General features: G+C 40.2%; 2 protein-coding genes across 5 annotated transcripts; one reads left to right on the top strand and one right to left on the bottom strand.

Annotated features, from left to right (window-relative positions):
* The first annotated feature begins 55 nt into the window (after positions 1-55).
* Positions 56-18,573, top strand: LOC121908690 (epidermal growth factor receptor substrate 15-like 1). 4 transcript variants are annotated; one of them, XM_042428911.1, is made up of 24 exons: positions 58-252; positions 725-766; positions 902-991; positions 1,117-1,164; positions 1,252-1,347; positions 1,584-1,646; positions 1,736-1,861; positions 1,975-2,034; positions 2,157-2,423; positions 3,681-3,838; positions 4,547-4,712; positions 5,004-5,066; positions 6,521-6,606; positions 7,280-7,352; positions 7,776-7,937; positions 8,452-8,649; positions 9,285-9,449; positions 9,822-9,930; positions 10,168-10,307; positions 10,649-10,709; positions 12,058-12,140; positions 12,414-12,477; positions 16,349-16,365; positions 16,855-18,573. In XM_042428911.1, exons 1-24 carry the CDS (start codon positions 226-228, stop codon positions 16,999-17,001), a joined length of 2,511 nt encoding a protein of 836 aa, XP_042284845.1. In that variant the 5' UTR covers positions 58-225; the 3' UTR covers positions 17,002-18,573. The 4 variants fall into 4 exon arrangements, with proteins under 4 accessions (XP_042284843.1, XP_042284846.1, XP_042284845.1 ...); XM_042428909.1 differs by lacking the exons at positions 16,349-16,365; positions 16,855-18,573 and adding an exon at positions 15,472-16,342 and having other exon boundaries at positions 56-252; XM_042428913.1 differs by lacking the exon at positions 16,349-16,365 and having other exon boundaries at positions 60-252; positions 16,855-16,947.
* A 1,300-nt stretch (positions 18,574-19,873) lies between these two features.
* LOC121908701 (Krueppel-like factor 2) lies at positions 19,874-22,342 on the bottom strand. The gene is made up of 3 exons (XM_042428928.1): positions 22,013-22,342; positions 20,802-21,714; positions 19,874-20,657 (listed from the first exon to the last, which is right to left on the bottom strand). The coding sequence occupies exons 1-3, from the start codon at positions 22,082-22,084 to the stop codon at positions 20,482-20,484; spliced, it is 1,161 nt and encodes a 386-aa protein (XP_042284862.1). The 5' UTR covers positions 22,085-22,342; the 3' UTR covers positions 19,874-20,481.
* Positions 22,343-22,742: the final 400 nt, after the last annotated feature.

Below are 22,742 nucleotides of genomic sequence, written 5' to 3' on the forward strand. Positions count from 1 at the left end.
CCCGCATTCTGTGAAGATACGCCCCTACTCTGCCTCTGATTGGCTCTGACCCTGATAAACCTAACCAATCTTACCAACGAAGGCAACGTGTACTAGCCAATCAGAGGCGGAGTAGGGCGGGTCTTTGCGGAATGCAGGTGGGGAAAAAAATAAGACGTCTCATCTGTCGCCGCTCGTGCTCGTCCGGTTAAGGGGCGTTCGCGCGCTCCCGAGACACCAGGAAATATGGCGGCGCTTATGACTCTCAATCAGGTAACAACTTCCAGTATCTTGGGAAAAGTGGCGAATTTTTATATTGATCATTACCAAGTGACAGTTACAGTCGCTATACACTCTCACCACACAACTAGCTACTCTACCAGCAGTGGTGGATATTAGCTAGTGGGGCCGTATTAGAAACAATTCGTTGTCAATCAGGTTAAGTTAACATGGTTAGCTAGGTTAAGGACAGCAGAGGCACTGTGCGTTTAAATGGAGGAGAGAAGCTACTGTCGTAGGGAAAGTAGTAGTTAACAGTGAGGACAGTATTAATGAAAATAAATGCGTGGTTAAACTGAACAACAACCAACATTTAGTTAGCTAACGTTAGCGTCGGACTGACTTGATGATGTAACTGCAATCTGCTAACGTTACAGCTATTGTCATCCAACAGCCTAACGTGGAGGTTGTGCTAGCTGATACTATTGTTTGGAATTAATTTATATGTGTTTCCCGTCTTTTCTAGTTATCAAGTGGAAACCCAGCCTATGAGAGCTATTACAGACAGGTAAAGTCGGGGCTACTGCTGTGTTCATCTCTTTCAGTGTTCATTTAGCTGTATATCACCAGTCGTATACAATCAATTAATGTTTTATGTTATTTCTGCTCTGCCTAATTCATGTGTTTCGTTGATTCTTTGCAGCTGGATCCAGGAAACAGTGGCAAAATATCAGCTGGAGATGCAGCTCAGTTCCTTAAGAAATCAGGGCTGTCAGACAGTACATTGGGAAAGGTGGATCATACACACATCCACTCACAAACACATTCATATATGTGCTCACTGCCATCTTGACTTAAATTTAGTTTTTAAAAAAAATAAATTCAGTCATTTTTTGTTTTTATTGTTTGTTTTTTTAGATTTGGGATCTGGCAGATTCAGAAAGAAAAGGCTACTTGGACAAGCGGGTAACACCAAGTTTCTCTGTAAATTTGCTGCCAGTGGTGATGCTGATGTTTGCACAAAACACACCTAACTTTCTTCCTCTTTCATAGGGTTTCTTCATAGCTTTAAGACTGGTGGCCTCAGCACAGGGCGGAAATGACATCAGCCTCAACAACCTCAATCAGACTTTAGCGGCACCCAAATTTGTGAGTGTTGAAATGACTATGCTGACTATTGCAACATGATGGCAGGGAAAAAAATGACTTCTCTGTGTCTGATTAAAGATTAATGTATCATGAGTGTCGCAGGAAGTTATATCGTGAGGGAAAAATTACATTTCTTAATAACTATCTTTTCACCATTTTCATGTGGTTGTTGCTGTGTTTGTTTCTGCAGATAGCCTACTTTGTTAGTATCTCATGTCCATTTTATTTTTTTACAGAAAGACACAAGCAGCCCATTATTAAGTGTTTCAACAACATCAACTGATAGTTGGGCAATAAGGGTGAGTTGATACCATTTGTCCAGAAAATTCCTTAGATTATGCAAAAAGTAGGCTTGTTTCTTAAACCTGTTTTCTTTTTTCTTTTCCAGCCTGATGAAAAAGGGAAATTTGAGGGCATTTTTGAGAGTCTGTCCCCTGTAAATGGTCTCCTCTCTGGTGATAAAGTGAAGCCAGTCTTGATAAACTCCAAGCTACCTCTGGATGTGTTAGGAAAGGTGATATTACATGTTAGATGTAACCTTTGCACAGTCTCTCCTGATATAGCAGAGTTAACAAGTCAAAGCAACTAAATCTTGTTAATTCTGGCATTTATTTTATGTTTCTCTAGATTTGGGAGTTAAGTGATGTAGACAAAGATGGACACTTGGACAAAGATGAATTCACAGTGGTAAGTTGTCACTCCAGAGTCATTCTGGGATCATAATACTTGATTTTTAAAATCAGGAATAAAAAATAGAAAACCTTTGTTTTTGCTAATACAATTAAATGAACTGATTTCCCATTTTCTAGGTCATGCATCTTGTGTATCGGGCCATGGAGAAAGAACCTATCCCAACTACCTTACCGGCTTCCCTCGTTCCTCCCTCCAAAAGGAAAAAATCTGCGGTTGCGCTGCCAGGCGCTGTGGCTGTCCTGCCTGCCCTCTCCGGGCTTGCGGCTGGTGCGGCTCCTCTCAAAGAGACCCTGCGAAGCACTCCTCCACTGCCCAGCGCCACTCCCCTCAGCACCACTACTGTCAATCTCTCTCCAAAACACTCCTTTAAATCTAGTTCACAGGTTTGTTGCCTCACTTTTGTGATGCTTGAATTGTTGATGTTGGCGTAGTGTGACTGCATCATGACATTGATAAGTCTAGCTGGGCTGGGCAATATCGTTAAAATGGATATCAAGATATTATTAAGAATACATTTCTTATATTGCTATACATCACAATAATAATGGAAACTGCGTGAAAAATCACACAAAAATTAATATTCAGTTTAATAATATAATGTATAATTGTGGTTCTGCATTACACCAGTCATGTCTTCACACATGCCCGACCCTCCTCACTTCTTAAAATAGAATTTACAAGTTTTGTTTCCTTCATGGGGAAGTAAACACAAGATTGTATGCCTGCTGTCTTGGGTAGTTTTTCTTCAAACAAGCATCAAGTGAAAAACACTAAAAACTTGGAAAAACATCCAGTCCTTTTGAAAAAATCAATACGTTTAGCCCTTGTTGTTCTTCCCTTAGTAATGGTCACGAGGGCAGAGCCTGGTGTTTTAAAGAAAGCCCCATTTCATGCATTAATTCTTTTCTGTTGATAATGGGTGAACTTGTTTTGCCACATTGTTCTGAGAATTGTGCACAGGCCAGTGTGTTTCCCTGTACTTTGTTATTGCTGCAGGGATTTTTCATTTGTGACTGTTGGAAAAACAGGTTTCCCTGACAGAGAAAAGAAGTGAGGCTTTCTGTGATGTCCTCTTTTTTTTAAATTCCTGTCTTTTTCTCCTTCTTTAATTGCTATTTTAATTTCCCCATTTTTAATTTTCTGTGTAACTTATTCAACACAAAAACTGTCCATTCCACATTTTGTGAGAGGTCTTGCAAAGCCATTTTCTTGCATATGTATTCTTGCTTATATTAACTTATTTAGTCACAAATGTTTGAATTCAAACTTGGATTTTATATGATGACTTTTCCAGTATTTGTGTTAATGGGGTTGGTAACTCAGTGACAGATTGTCATGCTGTTTGTAGTAAACAACTGGTAAAAGTACATTTCAGTGGAGTGTTCTTGGACATGTGGGGTAAACCTTGCTTGCATTTATTGCAAATATTTTCCTTATTGGTCACTAATAATCTATAGTGCTGTAGTATAATTTTTACTGTTAACCAGTATAAGTAAATGCAAATACCACCTGTTCTTTGAAAAATCCAAACTATCAATCTTAAGTCTAGCACATAAAAAGAACTGCGAAGTTGTAGCAGATGTTTTCTCCTTCATCTCTAATCACATAAATGTTGCTCTTTGTTCCTTTGTTCCTTCCAGCCAGCGGTAAACTGGGTGGTACCGGTGGCTGACAGAGAGAGATACGATGACATCTTCAAGAAGATGGATACAGACAATGACGGCCTCGTCACTGGGACAGAGGTCATAGAGATCTTCATGCAGTCCAGTCTCTCCCAGACCATGTTGGCACAGATATGGTGAGAGCTCAGTTCACATCATATTTATTCTATTTTAGTTTTTCTTGTTTAATTTCACAACACACTTTTTCACATATTGAGAATATTACAGGGGTCAAGACAGCTCAGTCCTCAAAAATCACAGGCAAATTAGGAAATACATTCACCAGTTTGACCCTGCATATTTGGCATAAAATAGCTTGCAGCAAATAGAAAAATGCTGCAAGTACAACAGAACTAAGATTCTACACATTCAAAGCTTCCGAGAGACACTAAAAACTGAAGAACAAGCTAATAATAAGTAAAAGACTAAAGCTGTACAAAAAATATCTCCCAATAATATTTGAATGGGGTAATAAGAATATTAAAATGAAAATAAACATGATTATCTCATTTTCAAACATCATTGATGAGTGTTTAACTTATCAAGTGTCCCCCAAAAATGTGTGTGTTGTGGACTTTGCCTGTGTTTTCCTTATTTGCAGCACATTTCTTTGTGGCATGTATGTGTGGTCACATATTTGCTTGTGTTTTATTTGCAGCACTTCTTTATTTTTCTAAACGCTGCTCATGTCTTGTGTTGTGGTGAAGATATGCTCGTGTTCTTAGAAATTCGACCGCATGTTTGACAATATCAGATGGATGTCATTATCTGTGATTGTCAGATATCATTTTCTTAAAAAGGAACAAAGAATGTCATGTTTCAAGTGAAGTCTCTTCTCTCTGCAGGGGACTGGCTGACACTAAACAGACGGGCAAGCTGACCCGGGAGCAGTTCTCCCTGGCCATGTATCTGATTCAGCAGAAGGTCACTAAAGGCATGGACCCTCCCTCCACTCTCACTCCAGACATGATTCCCCCCTCAGAGAGGACTGCAGCATCAGTGGCAGGCTCCGTGAGTCCTGATCTTTCAATAGCTTCTTTTATTAAAAGGCTTCCTATCTTTCACTATTGTGCTTGTAATTAAATGCAAGCCAAAACTCCAAAGTCTATATTGGTGGTTTGCAGTTACCTTTCTGTCATTAATCAAAAGCCAAAGGTTTCTCACTTGCATCTGTACCTTAAGAATCTTATGTTTTCCGACATCTGCATATATTTTAAATGGTGAGTTCTGCTTCCTGGCTTTCCAGACTTGCTGTTGCAAAACTATTCTGTTGTGCTTTTGCTTTTCTATCCTGTCTAACAGAGCTATGCGGGGCTTATGTCAGCTGTGAGACCTGAATATGCTGCATTAGCTAATATCCGCAGAGTGAGTAGTTCAGCTTTTCGTCACAAGGTGGCGCTTTTGTTCTATCATATCATCTGTCTCAGTCCGAAGCACAAGGTGTAAACAGGACCGTGCCCCTTCTATTATGCCAGTTTTCCAGTTTATTTTCCAATAGAAAGGGAACACATGAATACTTCCATCTTGTTACTGTTTGCAACAAATTTGTAATGCTTTGGATTTTCCATAAATGTCCCTTGTCTAAACCTCCCTTTGCTCTAAGGGTAATCATCAATGACTTGTCACAATATCTAATGTTATTCCAGCTCTACTTAGTTAATACTGTGTTATACTAGGAAAACAAGTAGTCACTAGTCTAGTTTTTTTAGTTTTACAGTTTGGCCAACCAATGACTGAAGGGATCTGTCATCTTTAAAAAGCATCAAAAGTCAAGGGTGTGCCGGTAAAATCAAATATCAATTTCAATTAGTTGGATATGTAATTTTTGAATAAAATGCTTCAGTTTCTGACCATCAGAACAGACATCAAGCTGCAGTTTCTCATCCTGTATATGGAAACTATACACTCAAGAAAAAATTTCACTTGTTTCACTCTTATGCTTAACAGAAACATGTCCAAACATTTTGGATAACAGCTGCCTGTTAGCGTGTAGCGTTTACACAAAACCGAAAAGGGAAGGACTTCTAATATGTAACCACACCTGAACCTGCCACATCAAAGACATTCAGGTTGTTTGTGTGAATTATAAACAATTCGATGTCAGAAATAGACTAAAATCAACAGAGCAATAATTCACAGAAATAAAACCTAAATAAATTTTTTTTTTTAAAAAAGTATAAATAAGCGCTATCATTTCAACCAAATTCTTCTTTTTCACAGTTCCCTTTTTTGCGGTCGAACATGAAACTTTAAAAAAATGAAAAAGTTAAAGATAGCATTTATCTGATCAATGCTTGGCTTGCTTACAGAGGGAGACGGTTCCGGGACACCCACTTTTTCTATTAAGCCACCAGGAGTTCCCATAACTGTCTCTGATAACTGATATTTTTTAAAAATGACCCAAATTTCACTGTAGTGGTAAATTCTTTCGTATTGTCTGCATTTCTCCTCATTCATGTTTTGTCTGGCTCTTTCTCTGTCCTTCCCTAGCTGTGCAAGGTGTTTGTATTTCCTTCCTGTGTCTTTTGTTTTGCTAGACATGCCAGCAGGGAGCTCCTCTCTCCCCCGTGCATACCACTCATCTCCCCTCTGCTCTGTTTCTCCATCTTTTTTTGTTTCCTTTTTCCTAACCCCTGTCTTCCCTCTTCACATTCCCTCATATCCATTTTCTCTCCTACCTGTCTCCTGTTTTCTCTGTTCTCACCTCCTGTCCCCCCTAACATCCTTTATCGTGCTTACTTGTTTGAATGTCCTTTTTTTTTTTCTTCTTTTTTTTCCTCTGCCGTCTCACTCGTCTGTCTCGATGTCTCTCGCCTCAGGACAGCACCAGCTCCACAGGGTCGGCAGAGTTGACAGGCATCAAAGAGCTGGACGACCTCAGCCAGGAAATAGCTCAGCTGCAGAGGTGAGCCCCTTAGTAGCAGGAGGATAGCTTTGTTTCTTTTCCTCTGAGAAAAAAGAGGGGAGACTGCAGTGAGATCTAAGCACCATGAAACTATAAGTGCAATTAAAAAAACATAATTATGTTAACACAGCTTACATTACAACAATTTGTAGCTTTCATGTAAATATCTTTAGTTATTCTGTGACAGTTGAAATAAGGTTAAACATATCACAATCGCCAGACCTCTCTTTCAAATTATTATGGCATGTATACAATCATATTCTAAATTTCTCTTGCTGATTTTTTTTTTCTTCTTTAAATTGGTATATTGTCACAGAGGTCATAAAGTGACTACTGAATGCAACAAATCCCCCACCCTCTGCTTTTTCTTTCATGTTGATTCTTTGTAAATCTCTCTGTTTCCACATCTCACCAACAGCATCAACCGAAACTTTGAACCATTTGTTTGCTCATGCTCGTACTACTGAATAAGTGACATTAAGTAGTGTTAAATGCTGTGGCCATCAAGTAGGGTGTAGCTTCCGTGCAATTACTTCCTCTCATCACATTGTCTTCTTCATCAATTTGTTTTTTCAAGCTTGTTGAAAAAATGGCATACATTTGCTTTGTTAATGAGTGATAACAAATTGTAATCTCCTGTCCTTTGCTCTTCTCCCATGTCATTCATCTTTAGAGAGAAATTCATCATGGAACAAGAGATAAGGGAAAAGGAGGAAACCATCAGACAACAAAATAGTGAAGTTCAAGTAAGTCTAAGTCAAAAAAATGAACAAACCATCTGTTTATGGATAAAATAATGTTGTATAATTAGTGTTTCATGAGTGACTACAAGTCAATCTTAGTGCCTGGAAACAATAAAAAGAGTACTAATAGACCTTTTTGTATGACTGATGAACAGCCTAAAAATACATAATTTATATACAGATCTGTTAACAAGGCAAACTCATGGAGTAATTTTGACTTGTTTTTTTTAAAGCAATGCACATTTTGAGATCCACTCAAGAAGATTGTTGAGTTAAGCATGATGATGAACTTGTGGAGAAGTAATCAGGAGTCAGATACTCACTTATCCTGTGCTGATTCACACCAAAGTTACACAGTTTCGAGGTGAACTGGAAGAGTTAATTGCTGAATAAAGATGATACCTGGGTATGTGTGTTTGGCCTCAGGACATGCAGAACGACTTGGACCGGGAGAGCAGTAGCCTGCAGGACTTGGAGTCCCAGAAGCAGGAAGCCCAGGAACGTCTGGAGGAGATGGACCAGCAGCGCACCAAGCTGGAGGGGATGCTAAATGACGTCAAGCAGAAGTGTCAGGAAGAGTCCCAGATGGTTAGAGTCTTGACACATTAAAATAACATGCATATGATAAGAAGAAATACCATTGTGTTTTGTATTTTGCTTTTGATGACACTTGCATTTTTGATTGTGTTGGGGTGTGATGTTTGTGGTAAGAAGACGACTTACAGGAATTACTATGATACCAGATATCACATGTTGGTTAAACTGTGAGTTCAGTGTAGGTTTAGGTCTGTTTGAAGGAAAGTACTGCAGATTATTACTTGTAACAAAGTTGTCAGGTGTTTGTAACTTTTGTTGTGTTTTGCTAATTTTGTTTTTTAAGGGAGCATTAACATACGTATCAGGAAGTGAAGCATTGCTTTGCTGATTCATTTGAGGCCTACATTTTTATTTTTCTTGCAGAGAACAAACCTCAATATATTGCTACCTTGATCTGTCCTAACAAGCAACCTAAATCAGACATAAGTTATAATTACTAAATGTAGAGCAGTTAAACTATTACACAAATGATGACCCTACAAATATCTCCGCTACCACCCTCTAGATTTCGTCCCTGCAGAACCAGATCCGCTCTCAGGAGACTGACCTCCGGAGCCAGGAGGATGAACTTGGTCGCACCAAGGCGGACCTGAGCCGGCTGCAGGAGGAGGAGGCCCAGCTGGAGCAGAATTTGCTCTCCGGTCGCGTCCAGCTGGACAGCATAATTAAGTCGCTCAAAACCACCCAGGAAGAGATCAACCAGGTCAGTATGGACAGAGAGACATGTTACATGAAGATGTTCTGGCACTTAGGGCCAATAAGATCTCTGATCAGCTCAACATTTTGTGGCTTAAAGATCGGTTGTGATAATACTGACTTCCCTGTGTTGGAAGACCTGTGTGTATGTTCATGTAATGTCTGTAGAATTTGAACTTATTGTATTTTGGTGTTGGTGGGTATATTTTTTGATATAGTAATCTCACTTTTTGAGACATAAGTTCAACTTTTTTTGCTATGACTACTGTGCTTAAGTGTTTAACGTGCATTGGGGAGCACAAATTTGAAACACTGAAGTGAAAATGTTTATTACCTTCTTGTATCATAGTTTAATTGCTCTTTTTGACCAACCTAACCACTTACCACCATATACAGAATTTGCTAAACATGGTCATCATTGTTTAATCTAGTGAAAACTTGACTTTTGATGAATGTATTTGTACCAAATCCACGATGGAAAAGCAAATACATCACTATATTTCACTATATTTTAAAGTGCAGGTTGAAATGATAATTACTTCTACCTGGCAGGAAATTCTGCCCTGTTGAACCAAGAAGGAAATCACGCTGTTGTCTTTATGAAATCAGATATGGATTAAACGGTCTTTTATGTGTTTTTAGGCTCGCAGTAAGCTGTCGCTGATCCAGGACAACCAAAAGGAAGTGACCAAGACCATCGAACAGTACAACAGCTCCCTAAAGGACATCAATGGAGGAAACTTCAGCAACCTGCCAGACCTAAGTGAACCTTTTGCTGAGAAGGAGAACGGAGGTTTCAGAAGTGCGGTGAGGAGATGAAGAATAAGTCCTCTTTTTACCACAAGAATTTAGCCTAGAACCCAGAAACTTTATTCGCCTGTACACCTGATGATCCTGGTTCACATTTTGGTTCCCATTCCTTAAAAATGACTGTTAAGATGCCACAGGAATACAAACACAAATATGCTCATGAAATCTATTTGTTTCACAGTTTTGTAGCCCCCAGAGGAGATTTTCTGCCTTGTCATACCATAAAGTTACACTTTGTTTTGATGTAATATAGTCACTGACGGCTTTAAGTGGACAGTTTTTTTGCTGAATTATATTTTAGTGCAAAGTCATGGCATGACTAATGTTGACGTGTCTCGATTTGTGTTTTTGCATGTATTTTTACATCAGGATGAATCTTTCAAGTCAAAAATAGCCATGTTCAACAACAGCAGCGCTAAGGAGCCCCCAGCAGATCCCTTCCAGACAGAAGACCCCTTCAAGTCCGATCCCTTCAAAGGTCTGAAGACCTTTTGAGAATAAGCCTTTCTGCTAAATTCCTAAAATATATCTACATTATGGATGCCAAAATTGTGCAATTACGTAAACGAAATGGAAATGTTTGTTTGTTCCAGTCTGTTGGAGTTCATGCTGTGGAAAAAAACCTCAGATACTTTTTAAAGACTGAAAATGATTCAAGTCATAATGCAGCCAAGCCAGTTGCTATCAACTCACCACCGTTTTGTTCTTCCTCTAGATCCATTTGGGGGAGATCCTTTCAAAGAAAGTGATCCATTCAAAGGCACCTCATCTGATGATTTTTTTAAGAGGACAGACAAGTCAGACCTGTTTGGATCCTCAGACCCCTTTGGTAGAAAACCCACACCACCAGCCAAGGTATCAAACACATCTTCTTTTTAGCACTCAGATTTTGTTAGTTTGAAGTGTTGATCTTGGCTCTTTTGTATGCAATGTGACCCTGAGAACACTAAGGCTCTTTTCCCCAGAGTTCAAAATGTTATGTTTCCTCTTTTAAACAACTTGCTATAGTTGTCAGTGCTGATAGAAGCAAGTTCTGGCATGTCTTCTCCATTGTAGATAATGGGAAAAGTAAACCAGCACTACAAAGAAAGATTTCTGGTGGTTATGCTACTGTGGTCATTTTTTTTGTATTTTCAACAAGCTCTTTTCAGTAGCTTACTTATTGAACTTGTGCTTTGCTTTTTTGTTTTTCTCAGCCAAGTGCCTTCAGCAGTGCTGACCCCTTCTCATCAAACAGCCCAAAACCAAGGGATTCAGGTACTTTGTTGGCTACAAGCATCATGGGATGTCAGTACATAGAGAGAGATTTTACTCTTGGTCTTCTCAGTTGTAAATTTACAGATTAACCTGAGTTTTCCTTGCTATTGTTTAATGAAGAGTCATCAGTAATACTCAGTTTCTCAGTTTAGCTTTTATTCTTTTTCTAATTGTTTTGTAGTACATTCTTTTTTAAAGCAGGTTGGAGGTTTATGTTTTCAGTCATTATGAAGATATTGTGTTTCTTCTATCAAATATGCAATTACTGTTTAAGGGAAGATGACATGAGATGGCACTGTGGTAGTGTCACTTTGTCAAATAAAAGCACAAATGCACAGTCATCCCTGTACTAAATACGTGCAGATTTCCCAGAATGTGACTCTATTAACTGACATCTGAACGTGAGAGAACGTTCTCGTTGTGCAAAGCATCTCAAAGAGTCATTCTTTGCCATTCTGGGTGACGTGTTAGATTTAGATTTTATTTTTGGGGGCATCAGGGGCAAACAATTTTTACTCACTGTGGCTTCAAATTTTCCTGTGGTTTGAGGCTATTTTTAGGCGAGTACCTACGCATTTAACTACTGGCCAACTAAAAATACTCCCCCTACCCTGGAAAAACAGGAGGCTTGCAGGAGCCAAACATAACAGAAACTCTGTGACTGCTGGTCCTGCTCTACTAGAATACACTGCCACTCCTTTAACCAGTTCACTCCTGCCTCTGTCCTGCCTTTATATCTGCTACTATTGAGCGGCTCTGCTTCATTCGGTACGGAAGTTGTTTTAAGTTAGTGGCTACTGCTGACCAATGCTCTGCCATGCTACACACCTTCAGAAGAACACAGAGGCAACTGTAGACCTGAGCTGAGTTACTGTGCGTAAAAGAAAAACACAGCGTACTCCACATGAATGGGGTCTCTTGTGGTTGCACATTCACAACAAACATATTATATTACAATGTTTTGTTTTTTCACTGTAACCATCTGCAGTTTGCCTTTTTTTTTTTTTTTTTTTTTTCATTAAGCGGCATACCACTGAGCTTCAAAACAACCCGGGCACAGTTCTGGTTAACAGTACTCCAACTGACGCCTTTAATTAGCTGATCAGATGCATACGTCAGGTTAAACAAAACCTCTGCTTTTCAGGGATTTTGCGAAATGTCATGGAAAATTTAACGGTCATGCCACATTCCCTTTGCTGAAAATAGCATGCAGGCCCTTTCAGAATAAGCAAGATGCTGAGATGATTTTGAATGTGTGGTTTGGGACTGAACTTCATTATAGTTTCTTGGCTCTTTCCGTAAACCTATTCAAATGTTCCAAATGTGTTTCAATGTACTCTTGTCACAGATGTGTTTGGGACAGTGGACCCCTTTGGAAGCAACTCTTTTGGAGGCAAGGGTGGATTTGCCGATTTTAGTCAGATGTCGAAGGTAAGCTCCACAGACTCTCAGAGTTATGAATCAGTTGCACCATAAAGCATAACTTTCCACTTAAGTTGTAGAGAGCTGTGTTATGTACTTTACTCTCATCATGAGTGATTTCTTATTCTTCTGCCCATTCATCACATTTATGAAAACAACCTCTATGCCATGAGGCCAGAGGCTTTATAATTTGGCTGACATTTCTGTTGGAGTCATCATGTTGAATGACAGTTGAGAGATTTTTTTTTTTTTTTTTTGGTCTCTCCTCTTGTGTGTGGGCAGAAGTCAGACAATCCTGCGCTCCCATCAAAGAAAAATGTGCCTAACCGGCCTGCACCTCCCTATGGTAAGCCCTGATTTTTTTTGTCCTTGTGTGTGTGTGTGTGTGTGTGTGTGTATGTGCTTGAACATGACTGTGCTTGCTGCTTCACTTGACATCAGTGATTCAGTGATGTTCATAATTAGCATGTAAGGTTGGTTTAGACCAGTTGAAATCAATACCGTTCATCATGTCAAGGTATTTTATTTTGAGCACACATTTTATTTGCTCTCGGCCACCTTTTAATAGTTGCAACCTCTCACAAAAATGTCATTGCAGCATTGTTTTGGGTATTTTTATTGTGATTGACTGTTGTCCTTCTAAACACGGATTTTTGTGCCCTGATGGTGTGCTGAAAAATGTACTTCCTATTGAGCTGTGACAGTGCAATGAAAGCAATTTCTTCTTTTGAAGTTGTCAACAGGAAAGGTGTCATTCGAGATGTGGTAGTACTTATAACGTTTAAAGAGTGATGTGATCTCGGTGGTTTTATTATTAATTAGATATAAATTCAGTTGTGCAATTATAAACTTGTCAAAAATGTGTTAAGACTGAGAACAATTTCTCTGCCATTTCGATGCACATAGCCTCATGTTCATCTTGAGGTTTTTTTTGTGTGTGTGTGTACGTGAAGTCACACTCTACCCACAGGCCATGCCCAGCACGTTGCCTTCCGCTGTGACCTTGCACTTATTCTTTTAGCAGAAGCCACAGCGTGAGAAAGTTGGTGTTCCCCTTTGCTTTACCACACAGAGAGGGCAAGAGATGTGTATCCAGTTAGCCAGGCAGTCAGCTAGCTCCAGAGATATGCCTCATACGTGAAGGGGAAGTGAGAAAGATGTGGGCTGCTCTGAGTGTATGCATCACAGGGGCAATTGCACAACAAATTTTGGTCCAGTTACAAGGTGTAATCCAGCTAACTGCTTCCAAGTGTATTGCAGCACAAATAACAAATTTAATAGAGCAATATTTAAAGGGGCCATATTATGAAAAACTTTTTTTATTGCTTGTGCGTATATATTTTGGTTTCTTATGTGCCTACTAATACACAAACTGAAACTGAAATAAGATAACCGAGTCAGTTTGGGGTTGGCTGACTTACTCTGTACTTTTGAGATTGAACAAGCCATTTAGATTTGATGCCCCTTCTAACATCATTTGGAGATTCACTGAAATTGTACTGCCCCCCCATCCATACCTCTATCTGAGTCTCTTCCCACTAAGTTTCCTAAGGTCTGCCATGTTTGTTCTCACGTGCTAAAACTAAGCTAAGGGCGAAAAATTTGCACGTATAGCAGGGCTGGACTGGGGGACAGAGCCATTGCTCGCCGACAGACGGCTGCTGAACGCCGGCCAGTTCTGGAGCAGAGAGCCGGCGAGCAGAGCCGGAGTGTCCTGTGTTGCGGCTGCTGCTGCTGCTGCTGCTGCTGTCACATCTTCTGGAGGAATAAACACACAATTCTATTCTGATCCGCAGCAGTTTACCAGCGGAAGGAGTTTATTTTTTAGATTTTTGGGATTAAGTGGATTTATCTTTGAACTGGCCTCTCAGCCTAGCTAAAACTAAGTTAACACTGGAATCACACACTACCTCAGCTGTTGTCATCAATAATAAACATCTTAAATGCCAGTGAGTTTATATAATTTTAAAGTTACACAGTATGTAGATGTCTGTGTGTATAAACAATAAATTCGCTGCCATATTTATGCCTTTAGATGACGTTATTTTGAGTGTAGATGGAGCAGCTACAGTGTTAGCATAGCTCTGATTGATCTGAACTCAATTTAGAAGAAAAGTATTTTAAAAGTTGTCTTGTTGACAGACCTGATGAAACCTGAATTCAGACTTTTTACAAATCGGCATTATGATGTAGTTATTTCAGCATCCATTTGATCCATTAGTTGCAATTAAACCACACCAAAACATCAAAAGTTTATTTTGGGTTCAAACAGGGTTCTCCATGCATCTTCCAAAATGCAGCTCACTCAGGTGCTTCTCAGTTCGACGACAGCTGACTTCCAGAGAACAAAAGGGACTGGAGCACACTTATTAATTCACAGCATTTAATTGTGCAAACAGCCTAACGTTTCGACACTAGTGAGTCTTTATTTTGGTTTCATACAGGCTGAGCCTCCAGCGCTGGTTGGGGACTAGTCGGTGCCTGTCGTTGCTTGCTGGCTGTTTGGGGCGAGTAAACACAAATGATCCCCCGGTCAAAGTCACGCGAGTAACGCAAGGTGTTTGGTGTGTTCGCTGCACCGCTGATGGGCATCGCTGTGTTTTCTTCGGGGTTCACGCTCAAGAGTTACCATGGTAGCTGGCACACCCTGCAGAAGGGGGGATGAGGTGGGCCGGGCAGGCACTCAAATCGGCCGTTCTGTACAGGATGAGAAGGCTCCTGTGGTATTTTGACCAAAGCATGTCAGATACATTTTATTAAGACGCCGGGGAACTGTGTGAACTTGTAGAAAAGGGGTATAATATGGCCCCTTCAAATAAATCAAAGGTGGAATTTCCACTGTTATGCATTGTTAGATAGATAGTGGAGCCCTTTTTTTTTTGGTAGAAGCACTCCAATTCCTAGATTTGGTTGTGTTTCATTCACAGAATTGAACAAAGCTTGACAGATGAATAGTTGCAGCCATAACACCATCAACATACAACATACGAGTTCAACACTTACCGTAGACAAGGGCGGGTCCGTCTTTTATAAGTCGATGTTCTAAAAGAGCAACACTGTGCTTTTTTTAAGCTTCAATGGTTCAGTGAGCTTTACTCAAAAAATGTGGTTAACACCTTTTTTGAACCAGTATTGCTTTCCCCTGGGTGACTTATATGCATGAGCTTAAAGCTGTTGGCTTCCTGTGAAAATTTAGCAGAACAATATTACACATTAGTGTATAAAGTGTGATGTTATTTTCCCAAGGGGCGTTCAGTTCTGAGCATCTGCAGTGATGGCACTGAAGTGTGTTTTTTTCTTACATGAATTTGGTACTTACTTAAATGTCTTCCCTCTCCAGTAGGTATGCTCAGTTTGAGTGCATCAGAGGCCTCCCAGAGCGTTTGCTCCACAGCAGACAGTAAAGACACTTTTGTTACGACACACTCGAGTAAAGCATCCAAAGACTGTCCTATGGGTTTTGCAGATTTTGGCTCTGTAAGTGTAGCCTACTTACAGTCAATTATTTTTGTCTGCATGAGCTACTGATCTTATGATGTCACTCTTCACATTGTAGAGCTGAAGGCTGAGAGATGTCAGTCACTGGGCCTCATTCTGTTAACTTTCCATCACACAGTGACTTTATAGCACGCAATCACAGGACCGCCATGTTTATTGGCTGTTGACTAACAACTGACAGAACAACTGAAAGCTTTTTAAGGGCTTGGTGTGGAAGGAAAATACATGTTTGCATGACTGACGTGAACAGTCTTGGTACTTCTATCTAGCTGATTGTTGCTTACGTCCGCCTGGTAAAGGGGCTTGCATGCTTGCTGCCATCTGTGGCTTTGACAGGAAGTTAGGATATATAAACTTTTAGTCAGAGAGTTAGTGAACTTGCCTGGTCAGGTAGCACTCTGGGAGCATTTTTTTCAAATCTTGAAGTACGAGCTAAAGGCTTATTTGCTGTCAAAACATGATATGCCTTGAAGCAGAGTGCAACAGATTAAATCTTCTTCATTGTCCTCCGTCTTCCGCTTTTTTGCCATCGTGCATAGCCTAACAGCTGAGCGTGCTCTCAAGTGGAGAGATGATGCATGGCAGCTTTTTGTGTCTGGTTTGTATCATTTGACATGACATTAATTAATTTTATCCCTCATGCCAGCATGACAGTTGTGAAAGGGATTTGTGGTTTTTATATATCGAGCTCTGTGTTGTAATCTTTGTTTTTCTGCCAGGATCTGAACGTGCCAAGGTAAGACTGTACAAGGGTGTGGTGGTCAACTTCAATCCTTTGCATGTGAAAAACCTGAATAATCTGAGAACGGTGATTCATGAGCACAATTAATTAAATAAATATCTAAGCACTTATGTATATGGGAAATATCTCTCCAGTAATTTATGTCAACAGTATATCGCTCTATGTGTCGTGTAAGAATCTTTTTTTTCATTGGGTTTTTTGACTTTTTTGTGATGTCCAAGTGAAATCTAAATGACCTCTTTTTTTTTTTGCTTTTATCATGTTCAACTTGCTGTTGTGTATAAAATCATTTCAGTTATGTTTGGACGTAATTGTCGACATTCTGCCTATTTAGAAACATTTGATTTCAAATTTGCATCCACAGTTAATTTTAGAACTTGCTCTTGTCCAGTGACTCGCCTCTTTTTGTGTTGGCATTTCAGCTTCTGTCTCTGCTTTTTTTTTTTTTTTTGTCCACATCTCATGTTTGTTTCTCTACGCTAGTTTGGAAGTGAGAACCAGCAGCTGGAGTGGGCCAAGCGGGAGAGTGAGCGTGAGGAGCAGGAGAGGTTGAGGAGACTGCGGCTCCAGGAGCAGCAGGACCTAGAGCTGGCCATCGCTCTCAGCAGGGCCGACATGCCCAGCGCCTGACCAGACATGCCCCGCCACAGCTTTTAGTCCTCCTCCTTCTGCCTTGCAGTCCTCCGCACACTCATGACAACAGCACCGACACACTGGCCCGACACGTCTAGCAGCCCCTGTTACCAATTTGTGTAAGATACCAGTGTTTCTCCAGCCATGACTGGAGTCATGTCAAATGACTCCGTATTTAGCAACCAGTTAAGGTTCATTGCTCCCAAACTACATGGCAACTATAATCAGGGACAATACGGAGCCACTTGATTTAAGCCTGGCTTCATCCTGCAAGAACATAGCGATTTAACGCAACCCAAACCAGCTGGGTACTTGACTACAACCTACAACCCTGCCTTATCCAAAAGCTTGTTTGTTGCAAGAAAAATAACATTTTAAGAATATTTTACTGCTTTATTTATATACAAAAGCAATGAATCTGTGGTATATGAAGTACTTGTAAAATGCACTGTTTAAACTGTTTTATATAACCTTTAATTACTCAGAAACATTCATATTGATTATGGATTACCACACATGCTAACTGCTCTGTTAGCCTGTGATTTAGTTTGTCCAATCGCAAATGTTGTTTTTTTTTTTTTTTTTTTAAAGAAACCTCCTCATGTACTGTAAATATTATTTGATGATGGTTTTATGTACACGCCTCAGAGCAGCAGAGTCCATCTTTAAAACAAACCAGTCTTAAAGATCTGGAGCTCAGTTATCAAGATCATGAATGGCACAATTCAGATTTTTATTTCAAATATTACAAGTATTGCCATTTATGCCTGCTTATCTATTATTTATAGCCTTAAAGTACATAGATTGAAGAAATAAAAATGCTCAACAGGGACATACATAAGATATGATGTTTTTTTAAATCTCTTGATAGCCATTTTAATCCTAAAATTGCTACAGTTAAATGTGATTTAACCCCTTATCATTTCTTATCTCTGCTATTTCCAATAATTAAGATGCTAGCGATAATCATTGAGGTCTTCCTTTCTTATGAACAAAGTTCAGTCCACCTGGAGCGCTGTTGCACCGTCACTCTGATGTCAGCAGCTTGTGTTTGTCAGATGATTTATCATTGCCTTGTTGTAACGCCCAAACAACTTGCACTCCCATACAACTAAGAGCCTCTATAAAATGGAATAAGTGTAAACCTACATAGTTTATACTGGTGCTGTTACACTAAGCTTTGACATTTTTACTTGTATTCTTCACACTACCGCCTATACAAAGTGAAATCTGTTTCCAGGTTAGATTTTGCTTTTCTCTCAATGCTCAAATCAACCATTGGATCTGTTTTGTTGTTGTTATTGTTGTTGTTTTCTGTGGATTTTTTTTTTCTGTTCATTAATGTCTTATGACCCAGATGGAGGACATTTGTTTAAATGCCTTAAAATGTTGCATTCTTGTAATAATTTTCACACTAATCAGGTTTATTTGGCACATAATGCATTCACTGTATAATCCAGAGCTTACTGGACATGTACAGAGTGACGGCGCCTTATTTATCAACATATCATTATAACATGTAATATTGCACAGTATGTATGTGATTATTAAAAAAAAATAATAATCTGACTTTTGAGTTGCTTGAAACTGTAATGTTTAATTCAATAAAAGTGATTTTTAACATTCCTGGAACAAGGTAAGTCTTGTATTTTAAGTAAAATATTGTAACAACCAAAGAAAATAGTCAGTTACGTCACAATGAAACTATTCACTTGTTTGATAGCAAAGTAAATGTATCAGTTATAAATATAGAAATTACACTTGTGGCCATGAGGAACAGGAAGGAAGGACTTTGGTTAAATCTTTCCGTAAGTCTTAATTTGCTACTTAAAAAAGAAGTTTCTTGTGAATACAGAACAGAGTTACGTTAGTGAAATCATGATAGATTGTTATTCATCTTGAGGTTCTGCGTTGATATTGGAACAAAAAAAGCGAAATGAGAGTGATACATTTGCATCGACTACTGCAGATATTTTTGACCTGGTCTGTACTTCCTCATTTTTTAAATATGATCAATCCTGGCAACGTGCTGAAGAACACATCCAGCGGTTGTACAATTTATTGTTATGAGTGAGCGTGAGATACAAGATAACAGTGGAGCTGAGTGACAGCACTTTTCTTGGAAGGAGTGGTTTTTTTTTATTGAGCCATGTTTTAAAGCTGTAAACTTTTATCATAAAGCAACAGGAAGACTTTTGCCAATGACTGGTCACATGCTGTATTTGAAGAAAAATGTTTTTAATATTTATCTTTTCAAAAAAAAAAAAAAACAGCCATCTGGCTTTGATACTACTCAATGCAGCCTTTGATGGCGGATGAAACAAATGCTCACTGACACCATACAGACATAATATGCACAGACTCATACTTTGCATCTGTAGTGTAGGGTGACTCTGTGTAATTGTAGTATTAAGGCCCTTTGATGTCCTACTATAATTTCTACCCATCAGAAAGGGAGTCTAAGGGCTCCCTGATGAGGGTTTGCTGTGCCCCTCCGTCCAGACGGCTCCCAGCTCACTCTGTAATTATGGAAATTGAGTGTTTGTATTTATAGGCTAAGCCCACAAGCTGCTGCCCTTCTCTGTCTTGCAGCTGCAAAGCATCACAGTGGAAATCAAGTGCCCATGTTGTAAAATTAAAGTGGTTATCCAATGGCAACGTGTATAACCTATTTAGTGTAACTGATGTGATGGTCTGCAGGTCCACTGCACCCATTTAAAGTGCTTTCAAAGGCAGCAAAGAATGGTGGGTGAGTGGGTGGATGCGGCCCATTAAACCAAATGTGTGAACAAGATGCATCTTGTGATTTCCTGAAAGAAAGGAGTTCCCCAAGCCAAATGTTCAATTTCATTGTTTTTTTAATATTTACAATAAATACACATTTTACAGTATAAAATCCATGTACATATTTATATAAATTTAAGTAGAAAATAATGCACAGGACATCAAGCCCTGATAGTGTACAGAGGGGCTGGATCCAAGAGGAGACAATATCACCCAAAAAAAAAAAAAAAAAAAAATAGGAGACCACATTAAAATAAAAGAGTTTAGGCCATTCAAACAGTGAGGCAGTTTAAATAAAACATTGTCTTTGCACATGTTAGGCAAAAAATGTATGAGCATTTCACTCCTGTCGACAACATATACTAGAGTTTTACAGTAGCACAGTCATAGAAAGGCACTTTTGTGTCAAACACAGCATTCCAGTTCTGTCAATGAAGAGTAGTATATACAGGGCCAGCCCCTTCTTGGTCTGCCTGCTGTAAAGCAAACAAAGCTTTTCTAAAGCTTTTATATAACCAAAGTAGTACCAGCTACGTTATTAAAAAATAATAACACTAAAACTTTTTAAATTCAATATTATATAAAAAAGACTTTGGTCGTGTGGAGAACAATTTAAATAAAAAATACATCAGTTGAATCACAACAAAAACAACACAACCCCCCCATGAAGCCCAAGTCCTTTTCAGGGCTCCTTCACATGTGTCTCTTCATGTGAAGTGCCAGGTGGTCAGACCTGGAAAAGGCGCGCTCACACAGGTGGCACTGGAAGGGCCTGTGGCCGGTGTGTTTGCGGAAATGACGGGTCAGCTCATCGGAGCGAGCGAATTTCCATCCACAACCCTCCCAACTGCAGTGGTACGGCTTCTCACCTGCGTGGACAAAGAAAGGGAAATTCATTAGTCTGTGCTGAAAGGGGAAATATGGGTTTGATTTGAGCAGTCATGTACGTAATTACGCACAGTTGTGGTGCTAATATACTACTTCATGCGTCATTAATATGAACTTAAACTTACCGGTGTGAGTTCGGAGATGTGCCTTCAGGTGTGAGCTCTTGGTGTAGGTTTTGCCGCAGCCAGCAAAGGTGCAGGTGTGCGTTGCCGTGCGCTTGCGTGGCCATGTGCGCCGTCCTCTCTTGGGTTTGGACTCGAGCAGCTCGAGGGGAGATGAGGGCGGTGTGAGCATCACCCTCTGCGCGCCAGGCTGCAGGCTGAGACCTTCATCGTACATGCCAAACGCACCATGCGGAGCGTGGTAGGTCATCTGCATCTGGGGAGCCTGAGGATGGTGCGGGAAAGCCGCCGTGGTGTGATACTTCTGCGGGAAGTTCATGGGCTGGCACATCGGTGCCTGGCAGTCCGAAGCCCCCTGGTCATCTGGGCTGAGAGGCGGGGTCATGCTGCTGGCTGCCCGAGGAGAGATGGCCACTCGGGGCTGCTCGAAGGACATCATGCACGAAACGTTCCCCTCTTGCTTGATTTTGCTGCAGCTCTGGGGCACCATGCCCAAAACAGGGCCGTAACTGTCCATGGGTGGCTCCACTTTGATGTTGTCCTGGCGGGGAAAATGCGTCGTGTTGACATAAAATCTCCCCTGAACGCTGGGGTTGCGCGTAATGCCATAGTTGTTGGTTCCTTCGGAGCGGAGCAGCTCAGTCATGAGGCTGGCGCCGTACGGGGGTGGCGGCGAGCGGTGGTCGTCTGCAGGGAAGGGTGGCACAGAGTTTCCCGTCGTGTACATGTTGGGATCAGCTGTGCCCACGTATACAGCCGCGCTGTCTGAGCAAGTTGTGTTGGCGAGAATAAAATCCAGATCCAAATAATTACTCAGATCCTCGTCGTCCTTTTTGCTATGATTGTCCAGGTTGTGTACCATTTCAAGCATGGAGCAGCTGCTGGAGACTAGCTTGTCCACATCTCCTTTCCATCTCTGAAAGAATAAAAAATATCATTAAGCATGATTGTAATGTTGCTGTGAAATAAAACACTGTATGTGACACTGCAGATAATTTCCACTGGACAGATAATTCAGTCTAATACTGAGCTTTATTTTCTTAAAATAAGGATAAAGTTGTTTTTTTCTTGTTTTCCAAAAGCAAATAAATTATTTCGAACTGCTTTACAATAGGCCGATATTAATATCACTATGATGATCAACTCAACCAAGACAAGTCATCTAATGCAAATCACTGATTTTAAAACACAATACAAGATAAGTTTTAACTTACGTTTTCCCAGGGTTTTTCTCTTTGGTTTGAGAATGTCGAAAATGACGGTAGCATCACTCCGGATAAGGCCATCGTTCGGTGAAATAATAAAAATCTCTTTTTAAAGTCGCGTTGTTTTGAGCGGCAGCCGCACTAAAGTCTGTGCGTCTATCTCACTGTCGCCTCTCCACAGCTGCGCCTCAAAGACATGAACAAGATTGAGTGGTAGGAGGTCCTCCGAACCTTATAACCCTCTAACCCGACTACTCCTGGCCAATTGTGAGAGCTCAGGAAACAACGTAAAGTTTGGTAAATTTAGCTCTTTATAAAGCGGCTCCTGCAGGCAGCGTTGCTCAGTGCGCCGTATGACAGGCGAGCAGCGCTGAGGAGCCTATAAAGTGTAGGACCTCCCCCACAGAGTGACGCAAACACTCAGCAGACCAACCCACCTGAGCTGAAGTTGGAAAAAAGTTGCAGGCAAATTACAAACACACTGGGCAATATAGCAACCATAGATACTTACGTAATATGCTGAAAAGAACAAGTCTAATGACAGAAAGTGCCGGAGGCCAAGCCTCACCAACAGCTTAATATGAAGGCTGTCAGTACTTCAGTTAATCATCACAACATGGGAGAGATATGACTTTTTTGATGAACAGTAATAAAAAATACAATTAGATTTAAAGTTTAGTGGGTTAAAACTCTGGAAGGAAAGGCACATAAATAAGAAATGATTTTAACAACAAAAAAG

The sequence above is a fragment of the Thunnus maccoyii genome, chromosome 12 (genome assembly GCF_910596095.1).
Source record: "Thunnus maccoyii chromosome 12, fThuMac1.1, whole genome shotgun sequence".
Classification (NCBI taxonomy): Eukaryota; Metazoa; Chordata; class Actinopteri; order Scombriformes; family Scombridae; genus Thunnus; species Thunnus maccoyii.